This window comes from Phaseolus vulgaris, chromosome 11 (assembly GCF_051622355.1).
Source record: "Phaseolus vulgaris cultivar YP4 chromosome 11, ASM5162235v1, whole genome shotgun sequence".
In the NCBI taxonomy this organism is placed as follows: Eukaryota; Viridiplantae; Streptophyta; class Magnoliopsida; order Fabales; family Fabaceae; genus Phaseolus; species Phaseolus vulgaris.
The window spans coordinates 35,677,233-35,694,550 of record NC_143508.1 but is presented as its reverse complement, the minus strand read 5'-3'; the positions used below and the strand labels follow the sequence as shown (position 1 = coordinate 35,694,550).

Below are 17,318 nucleotides of genomic sequence, written 5' to 3'. Positions count from 1 at the left end.
CATGAAGATGATCAAGGATGCCAACTATGAAGGGTCATCTCACTAAGCACAAGAAGACCTCATCAGTAGGAGGAATGGACAAGGTCTAGAACATTTGAAGTTCTTCATATTAGTCTTCTCAAACTGAGGCCCAAGCCCAAGCCCAATCTGAGGCCCAAGCCCAATCTGAGGCCCAAGCCCAACCCATGATCTCATCATCCATCATGCCTCAGAAGATAATAAGAGCAAGGGCACAAGCATTAGTATATGAGCATCAATTGATGTCTCTTTTTGTAATTTCTTTTGAGTAGTTTTTAGTAGAACATAAAAGGAAAGTGTAGATATAGATATAAGGGGTGTTAATGTACAAAGATAAGTCACACCTTCCATGTAACATAAAAAGAAGATATAGGTGTAGTTTTAGGAGGTTCCAAAGAAAGAAACCAAGTCACACCTCCCATGTGAAGTCACACCTTCCATGTGACTTGTTTTTGGTGACAATTTCAAATGAGTTTCATTTGAATTTTCCCACCTAAATTTCAGCCCTCTCACACTATAAATAGAGGTGCTATGCTCATGTAAATTCAGATTTGGAATTTGAAGAAAAGTTACTATACACAAATTGTGTGAGTTGTGAGAATTGTTCTCCTTTTACTAGCTAGTCTTGTCTTGTGAGTTTAGGAAGCTCTCAAGTGGCGGCATCTTGCACTTATCTTGGATCAATCACCATTCAAGTGGTGTGTTCTTCCCTTCCATGGCTTCATTCACATAAGTTCTTCCTATCATTCATCTTGTAATTCCGTTTTTCCATTCCATTCAATTCCAAAATATGTTGTGTTGTCTTGTTCTTCAATTCTACTGATTGTTCTTGTGTTTCCTTTTCAATTCTGCACTTAATTCTTCATTTAAATCGGTTCATTCGCTTTATATTGTGTTTCTATTCGGTTTAATGTGTTGTTCTTGCTTTCCATTCAATTTATGCATTCTATTCTAGTTTCCTATTCGTTATTTTGTTATGTAAGGAGATGGCACTCATGTTCATGAGTTTGGTTCATCATTTGGAAGGCATTGAACTCCATTGATGTTTCCTTAAGCCTCCTTATTGTGTTGCACCTTGTCTTCTTTTAGTCAATTCCTCATCATGTTCTTAAAGTGTCACAAATTAATGAATCTCCTAATCAACTCACATCAATTTTTCATATGTTTCCTTTTCCTTCATCTTTTCCTTCCATTATCATTCCAGTCTATTCATAAACATGTTCTTATTTTGCTTCCTTATGGCTATTCGGTTTTTCCATGTTGCTCTTGTTTTCCTTATGTAATTCCACACCATATCTTGTCATCATCTTCACCATATAATTGTATTTTCCTTTTGCCTTTGTGAAATGAACCTTCACATCTACTTCACTCTTTAATTTCTTAAAATCTCAATCATAAATCTAAAGTGTCACCTAAATGAACAATCCTAAAATCAACTCACATCATGTGGTTATTAGAGCTTAGGTACTTATGCTTAATTTGCTTGAGTTAATTTGGCACTTTACATTGTTTTTACATTCTAGCACCTTTAATTCTTGTCTTTAAATTCAAGTACCTTTAGTTTCTTGTCTTTAAATTCAAGTACCTTTAAACTCTTGTCAGTATTTTCTTGCTTTTTATTTTCCAGCCCTTTAATTCTTGCAAAAAAAAATTTGGCCATTTTTTATATTCATAACATTTTTCGTTTTGAATATGTTTCTTGTTATGTCTTTTATTGATCTTGCCTTTTACTTTGAGTCTTATGTTCATTAGTGTTCTAGGAGTCCTTGTTTTGATTCTACTTAATTGCTTTTAATTTTGAAGTTTGCGAAGTAATTAGAAACTTGTTTTTTGTAGAAGTAAATTTAAAGTTCCAAACAAATGATTTCAAGTGTTCAATTATATTGAATCCAACCAATTTTTTTTTTTGTGAAAAATGAAAGTTCTTGAAAAATATGCATGATGCAAATTATGGTCATTTATTTCCATAAGTTAAATTAGTATAAAAAAAATAGCAAAGCAATTTCAAGAAAACGCATCTATAGGATTCAATTGCAAATAAAATCATTTTCCAAATATGGATTCAACTTGATTGTTGGCAAATTGTTTTCAACCTTTGTGGAATTTATTATCCTTTTGCTTTAAGAAGTTCTAAACAAAAGTTTCATAGTTAAAAATTTAGTAAGTTTCTTAGAGTCTTTTTGTGTGTCTTTTCTTGTTTGTCTTCCTTTTCAAGTTTTGTCATATTCTCTTTTCCAATTTGGTTTAGCTTTTCTTGTTTGTCTTTTATTTCTTTGCCTCAAGTTTTGTGGTGATTTTACTTTGAGCAAGTGTTGAAGGCTTTGACCTTTTTCACTTGAGAGTTTTTCATCCACAAGAGAGACCTTGGCTAAAGGGAGAATTTTCTTCTTTGAGTGCTTGGAGTGATCTTGATACAAGTGGCGCAACTTTGATTTTTTTTTTCTTTCTAACTTGTTTTTACTAATTGTTTGTTCCTTTGTGCAAAAGTTATGGGTCATTTGTCTTTAGGTGAATTTTCAAAACCACAATCATATCACAAAGCCCACGGAGAACTTGTGGAGGTCAAGAAGCGACTTGTCCACAAAGACAAGAAAATAAGCAAACTAGCGAAAAGATTGCAACGACTAGAAGAAGCTCAAGCGAGGCAAAATCAAGAAGAAGAGGAAGAATGGAGATTGAACAATTTTGACAAACGACACCATCAACACCAACCACAACCACAACATTCTTTTGATTTTGTAAAGCTACCTAGTTTTAGTGGGTCCTATGACCCTACTTTGTATTTAGAATGGGAAGCTAAAGTTGAACATGTCCTTAAAGTGTATAAGATCAGCGAGGACCAAAAGGTTAGGTTAGCTTCCCTAGTTTTTTTACTATGCCAACCAATGGTGGCAATAAACTGTAATGGACATTGGGCTAAACAAGAGGCCAATTGTGGTCTCTCGGAAAGATTTGAAAGCATGTATGCACGCATGGTTTGTTCCTCCTTCTTATAGGAAGGAACTCTTGTTGAAGCTTCAACGACTTCATAAAGGACCTAGGACGGTAGATGAATAGTTTAAAGACTTAGAAACAACATTGACTAAAATTAATATGCATGATATCAAGAGTCAAAGGTAGCTAGGTTTGTAAGTGGTTTGAAGAGAGAAATTCAAGATATTGTAGAATTATATGAGTACTCTTCTTTAAAGAAAGTGGTTCACCTAGCCATCAAGGTGGAATCACAACTTTTGAAGAAACCAACTTTCAAAAATACTCATAATGATGGCTTCTACAAATCTTCATGGAAGAATACAAAGAAAAATTCTACAAAAACTTCTCCTTCCAATTTTTCAAAAGAAACCACTTCTCACCAAAAAGTTTCTAAACACAATCCTTCTACCTCTACCCCTAAGTCACCCACCAAAACTTCAAGAACAAAATGTTTTAAATGTTTAGGTTTTAGGCACAGAGCTGTCACTTGTCCAAATAAAAGAACCACAATGTTACAAGAAGTAAATCAAGACCAAATTAACACAACAGCCAAAAAAGAAAATGAAAAGGAAGAGGAAAGTAAAGTGGGTCTCATCTTGTTGACTTCTACAAAAATCAGTGCACCTCCTAGATATACTTATTCTTTCTCTTTTTCATTCCCCAATAATTCTAAATACTTGACATCTTTGTTAAAGAAGTTTAGGGATGATCTTCAAAAACCTCCTAAAGGTTATCCACTTCTAAAAGGATTTTCACAAACAAATCATCTCCTTCTTAAACATTCTCTACAACCATGGCCTGTATTTAGAATTCATCCATGTGAACTCCCCAAGCTTCATGAGCATAAGTTTGTTTCACAACCTAAACTTAGAAATATCATCTCTGGGAACAAACTAACTATGTTATTTGCATGAGTTCTAAATTCGAGGACGAATTCTTTCCAACCTGGGGGGCATGATATAAACCAAAGCAACCAGCAGATGACTAAGTACACATCAAACACCTCACAAAAAGGTCAGTCATCTCAGTATACAAAATCGAGCCCCACCAAACCTCGAGAAAGCATCAACAAAAGAAGAAGCTATAAACCAGAATATCAGAAGTTCATCCTTCTAGTCTTTTCCACAAGAGAAAAGTTATGTTGTAAATAATTGGGCCCACTTTGGGGGTCCAAATAGCAAATATAGGCTACAATAAGGTAGTTTTAGCATAATAGGGGGTGCGGGTAGCATTTTAGCTTGTTCCTAACCCATTTGAAGGCATTTTGACCTAGTTTATAGAAGGACAAGACTAGGATGCGGGATTGACTTAGTCAAACCCTAATGCTGCCCATTTTTTCCCTTTTCCCATCCTACCCCTTTAGCTTGTTCTCCAAGGCTCCTTCACATATAAATAGAAGGCCTATCTAGTGTATTTTACAAGTTGAATGAAATAGAGAAAAGTTAGTCTGCACATTTTGTGTGAGATGCTAGTGAGGCTTGTTCCTCTTAGTCTTATCTTGTGAGTTTTTGAGAGCTCTCAAGTGGCAGCATCCTTATTTTGCTTCCTTATGGCTATTCGGTTTTTACATGTTGCTTTTGTTTTCCTTATGTAATTTTGCACCATATCTTGTCATCATCTTCACAATATAATTGTATTTTCCTTTTGCCTTTGTAAAATGAACCTTCACATCTACTTAACCACTTGATTAAGTTAATGTCTAAGGGGAATTTCCTTAGGTTTTTACTCTATAGTTTGTTAGAATGTATGACTTTAAACTAGAGGGGTGGTGAATGGTTTAAAGAGGGTTTTCGCAAAAATTTTAGTCTAGAATTAAATTTCTTTAAGAAAACTTTATTCAGAATTCAGTTTGCCAAAAACACAAAGCAATTTAATATAGCACCAGAAAAAAATCGGTTGTTTCGCAGAAACAATTGGTTGTTTATACCAGTTGACAAATATACAAACTAGAATTAAAGAGTTTAAGAGAGAGAGAAAGATTGCACACACAGTTTATACTAGTTCACTCTTAAACCAAGAGCTACATCCAGTCTTCCAAGAAACCACTAGGGAATCCACTAAGTAACCAAACCTAGATTACTAATGATGGCATTCCTTTGAGCTCTTCTTTGCGTTTTGGTGATGAACTTGCGGAAGCTTGTGGAGGAGATGAAGCAAGGTCTTCCTAGGAAGTATGGGTGCCTTGAAGGTGCATGAGAGTGGGGAGTTGGGGAGGTTCGACCAGCCCCTTTGAAGGTGATGAAGTGAATATTAAAACCTAGATGCTAGGCAAAGAGTAGTGTATGGCACAAATTTGGCAGCATAACAATACTCTATTCAATCTTAAAAAATACATGAGGTTGGATCCCCCATTTATAAGCTAAGGAGGACCATAAAGGTTAACCCTAATGATAAGCAAATGCAATCTAAATGAAATGCAAATGACATCACAAGGAACTCATGGCACATGGTCGGCCCTAGATTAAGGAAATCTTCTAGAAACGTAGCAACTCTAAGTCAAATCCTCATGGAATCAAGTTTGTGCTATTTACACGACAACTAATACTAAGCTACTCTTGATGGGCCTTCATGCAGAATATACAAATAGCTTTCTCTTCCATCCATAGCTTGGTCCAAGTCTTCATGGATTCTCTTGGCCATGGACCTAGTAATTGGTCCTAGACGCTCTTCCCTTTGCCCTAAACGCTCTTGGTTTGGCTTTGGATGCTCATGTCTTGGCTCTTGTCTTTCTTGTGAGGTTGTGCTTGGCCCTCTTCCATCATCCCCTCCCCCTTGAAAAGGATTTGTCCTCAAATCCACGTCGTCCTTGTCTTCATTGGTACCTACAAATGGAGATATATCAATTACATTAAAAGTATCATGCACTCCATATTCAAGAGGTAGGTCCAATTTGTAAGCATTGTTGTTGACTCTCTTGAGGAATTGAAAGGGTCCATCACCTCGGGGACTTAGTTTGGAATTCCTTTGAGTGGGAAATCTTTCTTTTTGAAGGTGAAGCCAAACTAAGTCTCCTTCCTCAAAAATTATTTCTCTCTTTCCTTTATTGTTGTATTTTGCACACTTTTCATTTTGTTGTTGTATTTAGAGTTTAACCTTCTCATGAATTTTCTTAACAAAATCGGCTTTGATTACTCCTTCCTTATGCATAAATTCTTGTGGGTTAGGAAGAGGTAACAAATCCATAGGTGTGAGAGGATTAAATCCATATACAACTTCAAAAGGAGAAGCATTAGTAGTCTTGTGGACTACTCTATTGTAAGCAAACTCAATATGGGGAAGGTACTCATCCCAAGATTTGTGGTTTCCTTTCATGATAGCCCTAAGCATAGTTCCAAGAGATCTATTGACTACTTCGGTTTGGCCATCCGTTTGAGGATGACAAGATGATGAAAATTGTAGTCTTGTTCCAAGTTTGCCCCAAAGAGTTTTCCAAAAGTGGCTTATAAACTTGGGATCTCTATCGGATACTATACTTCTAGGTATACCATGGAGTCTCACCACTTCTCTAAAGAAGAGCATAGAAATATTTTGAGCATCATCTACCTTGTGGCAAGGAATAAAATGGGACATTTTGCTAAAACGGTCCACTACCACAAAGATAGAGTCATGGCCTCTTGCAGTCCTAGGAAGTCCTAAAATGAAGTCCATGCTAATGTCTTCCCAAGGAGCATTTGCAATCGGCAAGGGATTGTAGAGTTCATGAGGCATTGTTCTAGACTTTGCTTTTAAACATGATATGCATCTAGAGCAATGTCTTTGGACATCCTTTCTCATGTGTGGCTAATAAAATTTTTCTTTTAAAAGATCTAGAGTCTTATCAACTCCAAAATGGCCCATGAGACCCCCCTCATGTGATTCCTTTACAAGGAGCTTCCTAAGTGTGCCTTGGGGAATACAAAGTTTTCCTTTCTTAAAAAGATATCCCTCGGCCACATAGTAACCTCCTTGTGCTGTATGTTTACATTGAGCATAGATGGATGAAAATTCTTGATCTTCTTGATAAAGCTCTTTTATGTGATCAAATCCAAGAATTTGGGCACCTAATTTTGAAAAGAGCACATGCCTTCTTGAGAGAGCATCTGCCACTATGTTTGTGCATCCTTTCTTGTATTTGATTACATAAGGAAATTGTTCAAGAAATTTCATCCATTTTGCATGTCTCTTATTGAGCTTGTGTTGGGCTTTCAAATACATTAAAGACTCGTGATCACTATGGATAACAAATTCTTTGGACACAAGATAGTGTTCTCAAGTCTTTAAGGCTCGCACAAGAGCATAGAGCTCTTTGTCATAGGTGGGATAGTTAAGGGTGGCACCATGGAGTTTTTCGCTAAAATACGCAATGGGGTGTCCACCTTGTAACAAGATCGCACCTATGCCCACTCCCGATGCATCAAATTCTATCTCAAAAGTTTTAGAAAAATTTGGGAGAGCTAGAATTTGTGCATTGGTGAGTTGAGCTTTTAGCCTTTGAAAGGCTTGCTCATGCTTTTCACTCCAACAAAATGCAACATCTTTTTTGACAAGTTCATTGAGAGGGGAAGCTAAGCTTGAAAAATTAGGTACAAAACGTCTACAAAAGCTAGCTAGCCCATGGAAACTTCTTACATCGCTTACACTTTGCGGAGTTGGCCACTCTTGGATGACTTTGATTTTCTCGGGGTCAACATGCACCCCCCTTTTGTTAACTATGAAACCTAGGAAAACTATGCTATCTACACAAAAGGTACATTTATCACTATTGGCAAATAAACTATTTTTCCTAAGCACTAGAAGAACTTCCCTAAGGTGACTTAGATGGTCTTATAGGGTTTTGCTATACACTAAGATATCATCAAAGTAAACTACTACGTATTTACCTATACAATCCCTCAAGGTATGATTCATGAGCCTCATGAATGTACTAGGGGCATTAGTGAGGCCAAATGGCATCACCAACCACTCATATAATCCAAACTTGGTCTTAAAAGCGGTTTTCCATTCATCACCCTCTTTGATTCGAATTTGGTGATACCCACTTTTAAGGTCAATTTTGGAAAATATAGTTGACCCATGTAACTCATCAAGCATGTCATCAAGCCTTGGGATTGGATGCCTATACTTGATGGTGATGTTGTTGATTGCTCTACAATCACAACACATACGCCATTTTCCGTCTTTTTTTGGCAACAACAAGACAGGTACAACACAAGGGCTGAGGCTCTTTTGAACCCAACCCTTCTCCAACAAGTCTTGAACTTGTGACTCTATCTCCTTGGTTTCCTCGGGGTTAGTTCTATAAGCGGGCCTAGTTGGTAGGCTTGCCCCCGGAATTAAGTCAATTTGATGTTCTATACCTCTAATGGGAGGGAGTCCATTGGGTCCCTCATTAGAGAATATATATTCAAATTCACTCAAAAGATTTTCCACTTGAGGAGGTAGACTCATAGGTTCATTACTTGTGGCAGTGCATGCAAGTGTTCCCTTACAAAAGATTAAGCTAGGTTGTTCAACAAGAAGTAAATTTTCCAAGATGTTTTCAAAAGGCTTTTCTTGTTGAGCAACCTCGTGGGAAGGAACACTCTTCTCCCACGCCTTTCTATCCCTAAGGATTTTCTCTTTTTCTTGCGCTCTTTTTTTTTTCCTCATCCCTCTTATGTTTCATTTGTATTTGGTCTTTTACCACTTGAGAATGTGGTAAAGGACTAAGTACAAACTTCCTATGCTTATGGGTGAAGGAAATCTCGTTAGTGAGACCATCATGCAAGGTTTTCTTATCAAATTGCCATGGTCTCCCTAATAAGATATGGCAAACTTCCATAGGTACTACATCACATAAAACCTTGTCTTTGTAGTTTCCTATGGAAAACTTGATTTCCACTTGCTTATCTACACTTAGTTCCCCATTTTCATTGATCCATTGTAGTTTGTAAGGTTTGTGATGAGGAACTACTTGTAGATTGAGCTTATCAACCATCCTAGCACTACAACAATTGCAACTAGATCCACTATCCACAATGAGGGAACATATATTTTCTAAAACATTACATCTTGTATGAAAGATGTTCTCCCTTTGTGTTTCTATGGATGTGCTAGGTTGATTGTTGAGGGTTCTCCTAATCATTAACAATTTTCCTTCTAATGGAGCTACCATCTCATCCTCTCCCCCTTCCTCTCTCTCACTTGGCTCATCCTCACCACTAGTGTACTCGTCTACACCTTTTAAGAACAAAGATCTTTTGTTTGGGCATTGTGCTTGCACATGCCCTCTCCCAAAGCACTTAAAGCACTTGACGTCCCTAGTTCGGATGGGTGGGGTGGAGGCATCTTTTGCTAAGGGCTTGGTAGTTTCCTTTGGTTTCTCTCTAGATGTGTTACCTTCCCTTTTATAGTCTTTCTTGGGATAAAAGTTGGAGTATGAACCCACCCTTTGACTTGAAGTTTTGCGCAAATTTTTTTGTTCAACTTTAATGCAAAGTTGAACCAAGTCATTCAAGTCTTGGTAGGGAAGGAGTTCAACCCTATCTCTTATCTCAAGAGAGAGGCCACTAAGGAATCTTGCTATGGTGGTGTCCTCTTCTTCTCTAATAGATGCTCTCATCATGTAGAGCTCCATTTTCTGCCTATACTCCTCTACACTCATATTCTTTTGTTGGAGTCTTTGGAGCTTGTCCATTAACTCCCTATGGTAGTAGGAGGGTATATGTCGACGTCTTAGGGCTCCCCTAAGGTCATTCCAATATTCAATGGGAGGCTCCCTATGAAGACGTCTTTCTCTCACTAGAGAGGTCCACCAATACATGGCATTTCCTTGAAAGCTAAGGGTGGCTAAGGACACTTTCCTCTCTTCACTTACCTTATGGCAAGCAAAAAGTTGATCTACCTTCATCTTCCAATCTAGGTACACTTCTACGTTTTCCTTACCATGGAAATGAGGTAGGTCTACCCTAACCTCCCTTGGATTCTCTTGCTCTCTTTGCCTAGTTCTTCTAGGGGGTGGTTGGTAGTAATCATTGATTCTAAGGCTTTCCTCCACTAGAGACTCATTATCTTTAGAGTGAGATGTATGAGTGTGTGATTTTTTTAAATTTTGAGATTTCTCTTCCTTTGCTCTAGTCAATTCATTGATTTTAGATTCATTCTCCAATTGTCTATAGGAAATTAATTGAATATCCTTTGCAAGTTGTTTCAAAAGGGATATTTTATGGACTTCATATCACTTTCCATAGCCTTTGCGGAATGAGAAGACATTTTACTTTAAGAAAAATGAGGAAAGTTAATGAAGGTAGTTTTCCAGGTAAGAGAGGTGAGTCACAATGGACTACTTAAATACCAAGTCTTGCCTTAGCCAAAAACTATCCCTCAAGATCTTCACACAAATCTTTCTCTTGGTAAATCACTTAAAACACAATGAGGATGTAGAAATCAAATTTTTATGCAACAAAAAAAAAAATGCAAGCTATTTAACAACTAAAGCAAATTATCAAAGCTTTAAACAAGGCTAAACAAAAGCAATTAAGCGAAACTAAACAAAAGCAATTGGCGTAATTAAAGCAATTAACAAATGCTAAGCTTGAAAGTTTAAGCTAGTCGGCCCTAGGTGAGGCTTCTTGGACACTTGGAGCCCTTGAAGACACACTCACCGTCTAATTGCGTGATTAACAAGTAATTAACAAGAGTTAAATTGCAAAGAAATTAAATGGCACTCCCTTTGTTGTTTTTCTAATTGCACTCCCTTTGTTGTTTCTTCTTTGTTGGGCCTTCCGAGCTGTGTGGTGTATTTAGTATGTGTTTGTTGCTGCCCCTTGCCTTTTATCCTTTTGGAATTAGGTAATTAAATTCTTCAATCCAGCACCTATTAAGCAAAGCTAGACTCCCCTCAGGTCAATTCCCACTCAACAAGTACCAATTGATATTTAATCCACCACAAAGCTTAGAGGTCAAAGAAAGAAAGCAAGAAACAAATTAATTTGAAAACACAGTACCACACAAATGGAATTAAATGTGACACAACTAGAAAGAGTTCAAATGAAATTAGACAAGCAAATAAAAAGGCACTCAAATAATGGATGGCACACAAAAGGAACCTAAGGAATAGCACTAGATTTGATTTAAAAACCAAAAACAGCAGCACTGAAAAATGTTGTGGTCCAGAATGCGTGACTTTTAAAGATTTATGCTGAGCTGGCTCTTTTGTATTTGCTTCTGAAAATTGATACACAAACAAATCAAGATCTTAACAAACTTTTGGCGTTGGTTTCACTCCAAACGCATGCACCAATTAATTTTAATAATTTTTTTTAAAATCAGTGCTCAAAACCGCCAGATGTAGCGTCAGGATTGCACACTTTTTTTTGTAAGATTTATCTTTTTTTTCTATTTCTTTTTTTCAACTGATTCCTTTTTTTGTTCTTTTTCTAACACCTCAATATAGTGAAATCCAGAGGCTCAGAATTTGCTTATGATGTATTTAATTTTCATAAAGCAAAACAGCCCAAACAGATTTGTGAAAACAGGGGATTCTGAAATCTGGAATAAAAAACAGAATGATATACCAACAAAAACACAATGAAAAAAAATGTGATGGAATTTGTGTGGATCTAGCACACAAATAAGACTCGAACTAAAATTAAAAAAAGCACCAAAGGATCAAAACAAAGGAGATTTCAGATCAAGCATTCAAACAAAAAAAAAACAAGAAACAAATAAATCAAGAAGAGTACTACTAGGATTTGTTGACAAATATGGAAACACATGACTTAGACAAAACTTATGGATTCATAAAATGAAAAGACTCAAGAACATCATATGACCCAAATGAAATTTCAAGCAAGACTCAAATACCTAAAAATAAAAAACAGCAACACAAAGATATCAAGAATCCTACACAAAATTGAAAATAGATGTTCAAGCACAATTTTGAACAAAACCCACCGATTGAAATGAATAAACAAGCATTCAAATCATATTAAAACACAAAAACAGCAAGAAAACTTGGAAGAAAGATGAACAACTTGGAGAAAGAAGAACTTGATCCTACCGGTTGACTTAGCGCAAGAGCGTTGCCTCGTCACGATCTTCCTCACCAGCTTGACACCACGTGCCCTCCAAGTCCACTCCACAGATAGCCTCTCTGAGAACCTGAAAAACACACAGTGGCGCCTCTGCGGCCGGTGGCGCTCCGACGCTCAAATCAGTGACAAGAACACCCAAAAACTAAGAGAGAATATGCTCTGTAGGACCGTACTATAGGCACACAACCCTAGCAGTATCAGCCGTAATGAAAAACGTACCTTTGCAGATTCTGTTAAGGTTACCTTTATAGCTAGGTTTCTTCTCTCTCCAGGCCGTTATGCTTTTGGACGCGTGGCTCGCATCCAGCCCTGCACGTGTCGCCATCTGGGCTGGGATAGCAGGTAGCGCCCAGCCCTACACGTGTCGTCATCTGAGCTAGGGCAACTTGAGCGTCATTTCTCCATTGCTCCCAACCCTACACGTGTCATCATCTAGGATTGGGGCAACTTGAACGTCATTCTTGCGCAGTAACCAGCCGCACAGCTAAGTCCTGAACTCAAGGAGCAACCTAGCACATAATGCACTGTGAAACACCACCCGTCAAGGCGAGTATCGGATGCAACAAAGTGCATCATCTCTGTGACATCGCTCATCGTGAATGGCACCCTCCTTTCTGCTACACCATGCATGTTCTAGCTGGGGAAACCTTGCCACCAACAAATGTCCACTCTGGGAATCCTGTCGCTGATGAGCAAGGTGTTCCCTCCAACCCACTCGACCTTCATGCCCCATGCTGGTGCCACAATCGTCTTACTGAACTTACACGCTTGAAATTACCCTTCTGAGCCTTCAACAGCTTTAACTAAGTTTGCTGGGAGATCCGGCGATGTGCTCCTTGTGGCGGCGTGTAAACCACCCGATCTCCTAGCATTCCCGGGCGATCTCTGATCATCCGTTCTCCTAGCACCCTCATACGGCGACTACGACGTAACTCTGGCGACCGCCGATTACGCACACTAGAGATCGGAGAACGCCAATTCAGCGATCGGCGACTATGCCCACTTCTAAACCATTCATCTTTTCTGGCCTACGCGTTCCATTGAGCACGCTTCACCCGAGCACGTGCAAGACACGTCATCATGCCTGATGACCTGGTCGGTACACAAGCCCCCCAGTCTCGATCTGCGACTTGTTCAACGAGGAGACTAGAGAGGTTTAAAATCCGGCGGCTTACGTGACTTGTTCAATGCTCATGTGCACATATATGCATATATATATAGTCCTCTAACTCATCTGCTGCGCAATCAACTGGTTTAACTAACACAACTGGCGAAACTTGCTCAACTGCGTGAACTCAGCAATACTTGAGCTTATCCCTCCACGTACCGCTTTTAACTCGAGCAAACTGTTTAACCTTACAACAAGCTTGGCAAACTGTTAACTCAAAGTAAATTTGAGCAACTATCAACTCTTCGGCGACGACATTCAATAAAACTTGTGAACCTGATCTGCCAAGTGAAGTGCCCCCTACTTCTGTCATCGCCCGGAACTCTTCTGCTCTGGCACTCGCCGCGCAACCCCTTCACTGTCTCAACCTTCACGCCATAGGGTACTGGCGACGTTATCTTTCTTCTTTGCATAACTTGATCATTGTTCCCTCATCTGGGGGTAGAGGCGCCTTTCGGATCCTTCTCTACCTCCCTGAGTTTCAGAACAATGACCTGGATAGTGAGGTGTTCTCTTCGAACCTACCTCAGTTATCCTTTATCTTCTTCCACCCTTCACGCCATACCTGAACTCGTTCAAGACGAGCAGGATTTTATCTTGCCTGAACTCACTCTGAGGCGAGAAGGACTTTATCTGGTGCCTCAACTTGCCCAGGGTGTACATCTCCTCCCCCCTGGATGCACTGAGGACTTTTTCTCGCCTGAACTCGCTCAACGGCGAGGAGGTCTTTTACTCTCTCTCGCCTGCACTGGCTCGAGGGCGAGGAGGTCTTTTACTCTTTCTCGCCTGCACTCGCTCGAGGGCGAGGAGGTCTTTTACTCTTTCTCGCCTGCACTCGCTTGAGGGCGAGGAGGTCTTTTACACATTCTCGCCTGCACTCGCTCGAGGGCGAGGAGGTCTTTTTCTCTTGCCTCAAAATGCACGAGAACGCTGAGGGCTTTTTGCACTACTGGTACCTCCGATCGCCAAAAGACGATGAGGTCTCTAAAACTTTTAACTACTGCCACCGATCGCCGTAAAACGATAGGGACTTTAAAACTTTAACTATTGCCACTTGATCCTGCCGGTTGACTTAGCGCAAGAGCATTGCCTCGTCACGATCTTCCTCACCAGCTTGACACCACGTGCCCTCAAAGTCCGCTCCACAGATAGCCTCTCTGAGAACCTGAAAAACACACAGTGGCGCCTCTGCGGCCGGTGGCGCTCCGACGCTCAAGTCAGATCACAGAATCACTAGAAAAACAATGTGTGTAAAAACCTATATCCCTGAATCTCACTCTGATTCTCTTTTATGCCTCCCTCTGTACCTGCGCCTAACATAATTCTGTTATGCCTCTCTGGCATGTGTCAGAACCCTGTTGTGCTTTTCTGTGGCAACGTACCTCCAGAATCAGTAGAACGTGAGTGTCTGCGCGTGTCTGCGATTGTCTGTACCTTCGGCGGCACGGAGTGCACCTTTGTCTGGACCGCGTCCCTCTCAGATGATGACACGTGGAGGCATGCAACTAACCACACACTTGTCATTACTTGAAGGCTCTAGCGCTTCTCACTGCGTGTCTAAGTTATCCCCTGGCGGAGTAACTTAGCGCATTCCCTTCATCTGGGTAAATCGCATACTCTCAGGAGAACGCCAGGTGTGGCTGGTCTAAGCACACTCACCAGGCATTGCTCTCTGTGCGAACGATTCCCCCTTCGCGATGTCATGCACGTAATGGGTTGAGGGAGTCACCAATCACTGACCGGTTTACTAGCCCCCCTTAGGCCACTCTCATGCACGATTCTCTGAGACATGTTCATGCGAGGTCCGTGCGTAACGCTCTTACTGGGAACCTCAGCCCCAGCTTAACTGCGTGTAACACGAGCCCCCGATGACCATGCATCCGATGACTGATCGGTGCTCTATTGCTTCACGCGTTCTGCCCCCAGGTGTTCATCTGGGAACTGATCTGTCGATGACCGCTTGGTTACTGGCCACCGATCACCGTTCTGGGTGATCTGTCCCCTGACTTCTCTGCCAACTGGTCTGTCGATGGCCACTTGACTACTGACCACCGATCACCTCTTTGGATGATCTGCTCCCTGATCTCTCTGTCACCCAGTCCACGTGTCACCCTACGAGTGGTCCACGTGATTGTCTTCTGTTGACGTCATCAACCACCGATGACCGACCGGATCACAAGCCCCTCAGTCTCGAGCTGTGAACTCGTTCTCAGCGAAGAGACTAAGTGGTCGCGACCTTGGTCCACGTGGCAAGTGGGCCCACGTCACGTGCTACCTCACGTGCTGCCCTTTAACGTTACGAATACCTCCCTTAATCTCGCGACACGTGGGCGCATCAACGGTCAGCGTGGAGTGTCGCTAGCGCTTCCCTTCTTTTCAAATAGGCGCGCGCCTTTACTGTTTCTTCATCTTCTTCAATCAACCCCCAGGCTCTCTGCGAATCCCCTCTTGCGCTTCCATCTTTCTTCCAGCTTTCTATCTGCAGAACCTTCGTGATCATTCAAAGGTATGGTTTTTCTTCTTTCTTGGTCCATTTAGGTTCTTTTCATCGATTGCATTCGTCCCTTTCATCATCATGCATCCATCTTCCCCGTTTTTCTTCTTCTCGACCCAGGCTAGGGTTTTCGCACTCTTCACTCTGCTCTCTGCTTCTCCCTCTTCCTCTTTCCACCTGGACCTTTCTCTCCTTTCCTTCCTCTGTTTTTCACCGAACTATTCATCATTCCCTCTCCTTCCATTCATTCTGACTTTTCGCTTTTCCCCCACTGCAGCTATCTATCAATGGCTCGCTTGAAACAGACCGCTCGAATCATCGCCTCGTCTTCTGGTGCACAGCCTTCTACAAGTGCTCCAGCTCCACCACCACCCGTTGCAACCTCCTACCACGACAACGCCAGGGTCTATGACTGGGCTCCCCTGGCGTTGCTCGCTGAAACCTCTACCTTGCTGCCGCAGGGGCACCTAAAATCCCTCCTGAGCAGCGACCCGGATGAGCCCTCTTGCGCCATCGATCGGGAGAACGACTTCAACATCCGCGTCTGCATTCCTCCTCGAGGGATGCCCATCTGCGCGGACGATAGGACCACCAATGGGGTGCCCTTCGTCTTCGTCTACTCTGCCATTTTCAAAAGGTTGAAGCTACGCCCGCCCTTCACCTTTTTCGAGAAGGAGTTGATGATGGAGCTGAACGTCACACCCTGCCAACTCCATCCAAATGCCTGGGCTTTCATCCGGGCATTTGAAATTCTCTGCAATTACTTCGGGCACAACGCCTCCGTGGACGTGTTCCTCTACTTCTTCGAGGCGAAGAACCCTGGGGACAGGTCCTGGGTTAGTCTGAACGGGGTTGCTGGACGGGTGCTCTTGGGCCTGTATCAGCAATCCTTCAAAGATTGGAAAGGCAGGTTCTACATGATATCTGCCACCCCACAAAGTCCAACATTGCTCGAGGGGTACCCCCTCTACTGGGTTCCTGTGGTTGAGTTCAAGAAACCCCGGGATCTCGAAGCCATGGCCCCCTACGAGCGCGAGCTACGTGGGCTGTTCCTGGGGGCCAAGTACAACTCTGCACTCCTCATCAAACATGAGTTTGATGTGTTGGCTCTGAAAAAATACATAGGTAGCTCTTCTTCTTCCACCTCTTAGGATACTTGCACATTCTCATGCATGCTTGCATACATTTTGACTTACTTGCATAACTAGGCCTTCTAACTCTTCTTTTTCCCTTCGATGTAGATACGATGTCAGGGAAGGATAGGAGGAAAGCTTTGCTGGAGCTTGCCAAACTCCAGGGGGCCAAAGGGACTGGCTCCTCTTCTTCCACCACCGATCCTATTGCAGCCCCTCCTCTCTCGGTCGCGCCAGCTGAAGGCCCCGAGTCAGGAAGAAAAGAAGGAAGCTGGTGAAGGCCTTTCCTTCATCTGCTGCTGCTGCTGCTCCTGCTCCCTCAACCGAAGAGGAGAGCTCTGGCTCTCCTCTCATACACCGCAAGAGGACACTTCCAGCGGTTGGGGGGGCTTCATCTCTTCAGCCTGGGGAGATTGAGGTAGTGGAGATAGAGGAAGGTTCACCCTCGCCCCTCTCTATTCAACCTGCCCCAGTGCCAA

General features: G+C 41.4%; 1 protein-coding gene across 1 annotated transcript; it reads right to left on the bottom strand.

Annotated features, from left to right (window-relative positions):
• Positions 1-8,575: 8,575 nt before the first annotated feature.
• Positions 8,576-9,859, bottom strand: LOC150023220 (uncharacterized). Its single transcript, XM_090297766.1, has one exon. It carries the CDS (start codon positions 9,857-9,859, stop codon positions 8,576-8,578), a length of 1,284 nt encoding a protein of 427 aa, XP_090153892.1.
• Positions 9,860-17,318: the final 7,459 nt, after the last annotated feature.

Excerpts from the sequence above, each read along its gene's own strand:
- LOC150023220 (XM_090297766.1), bottom strand. The coding sequence starts at position 9,859 with ATGAAGGTAGATCAACTTTTTGCTTGCCATAAGGTAAGTGAAGAGAGG.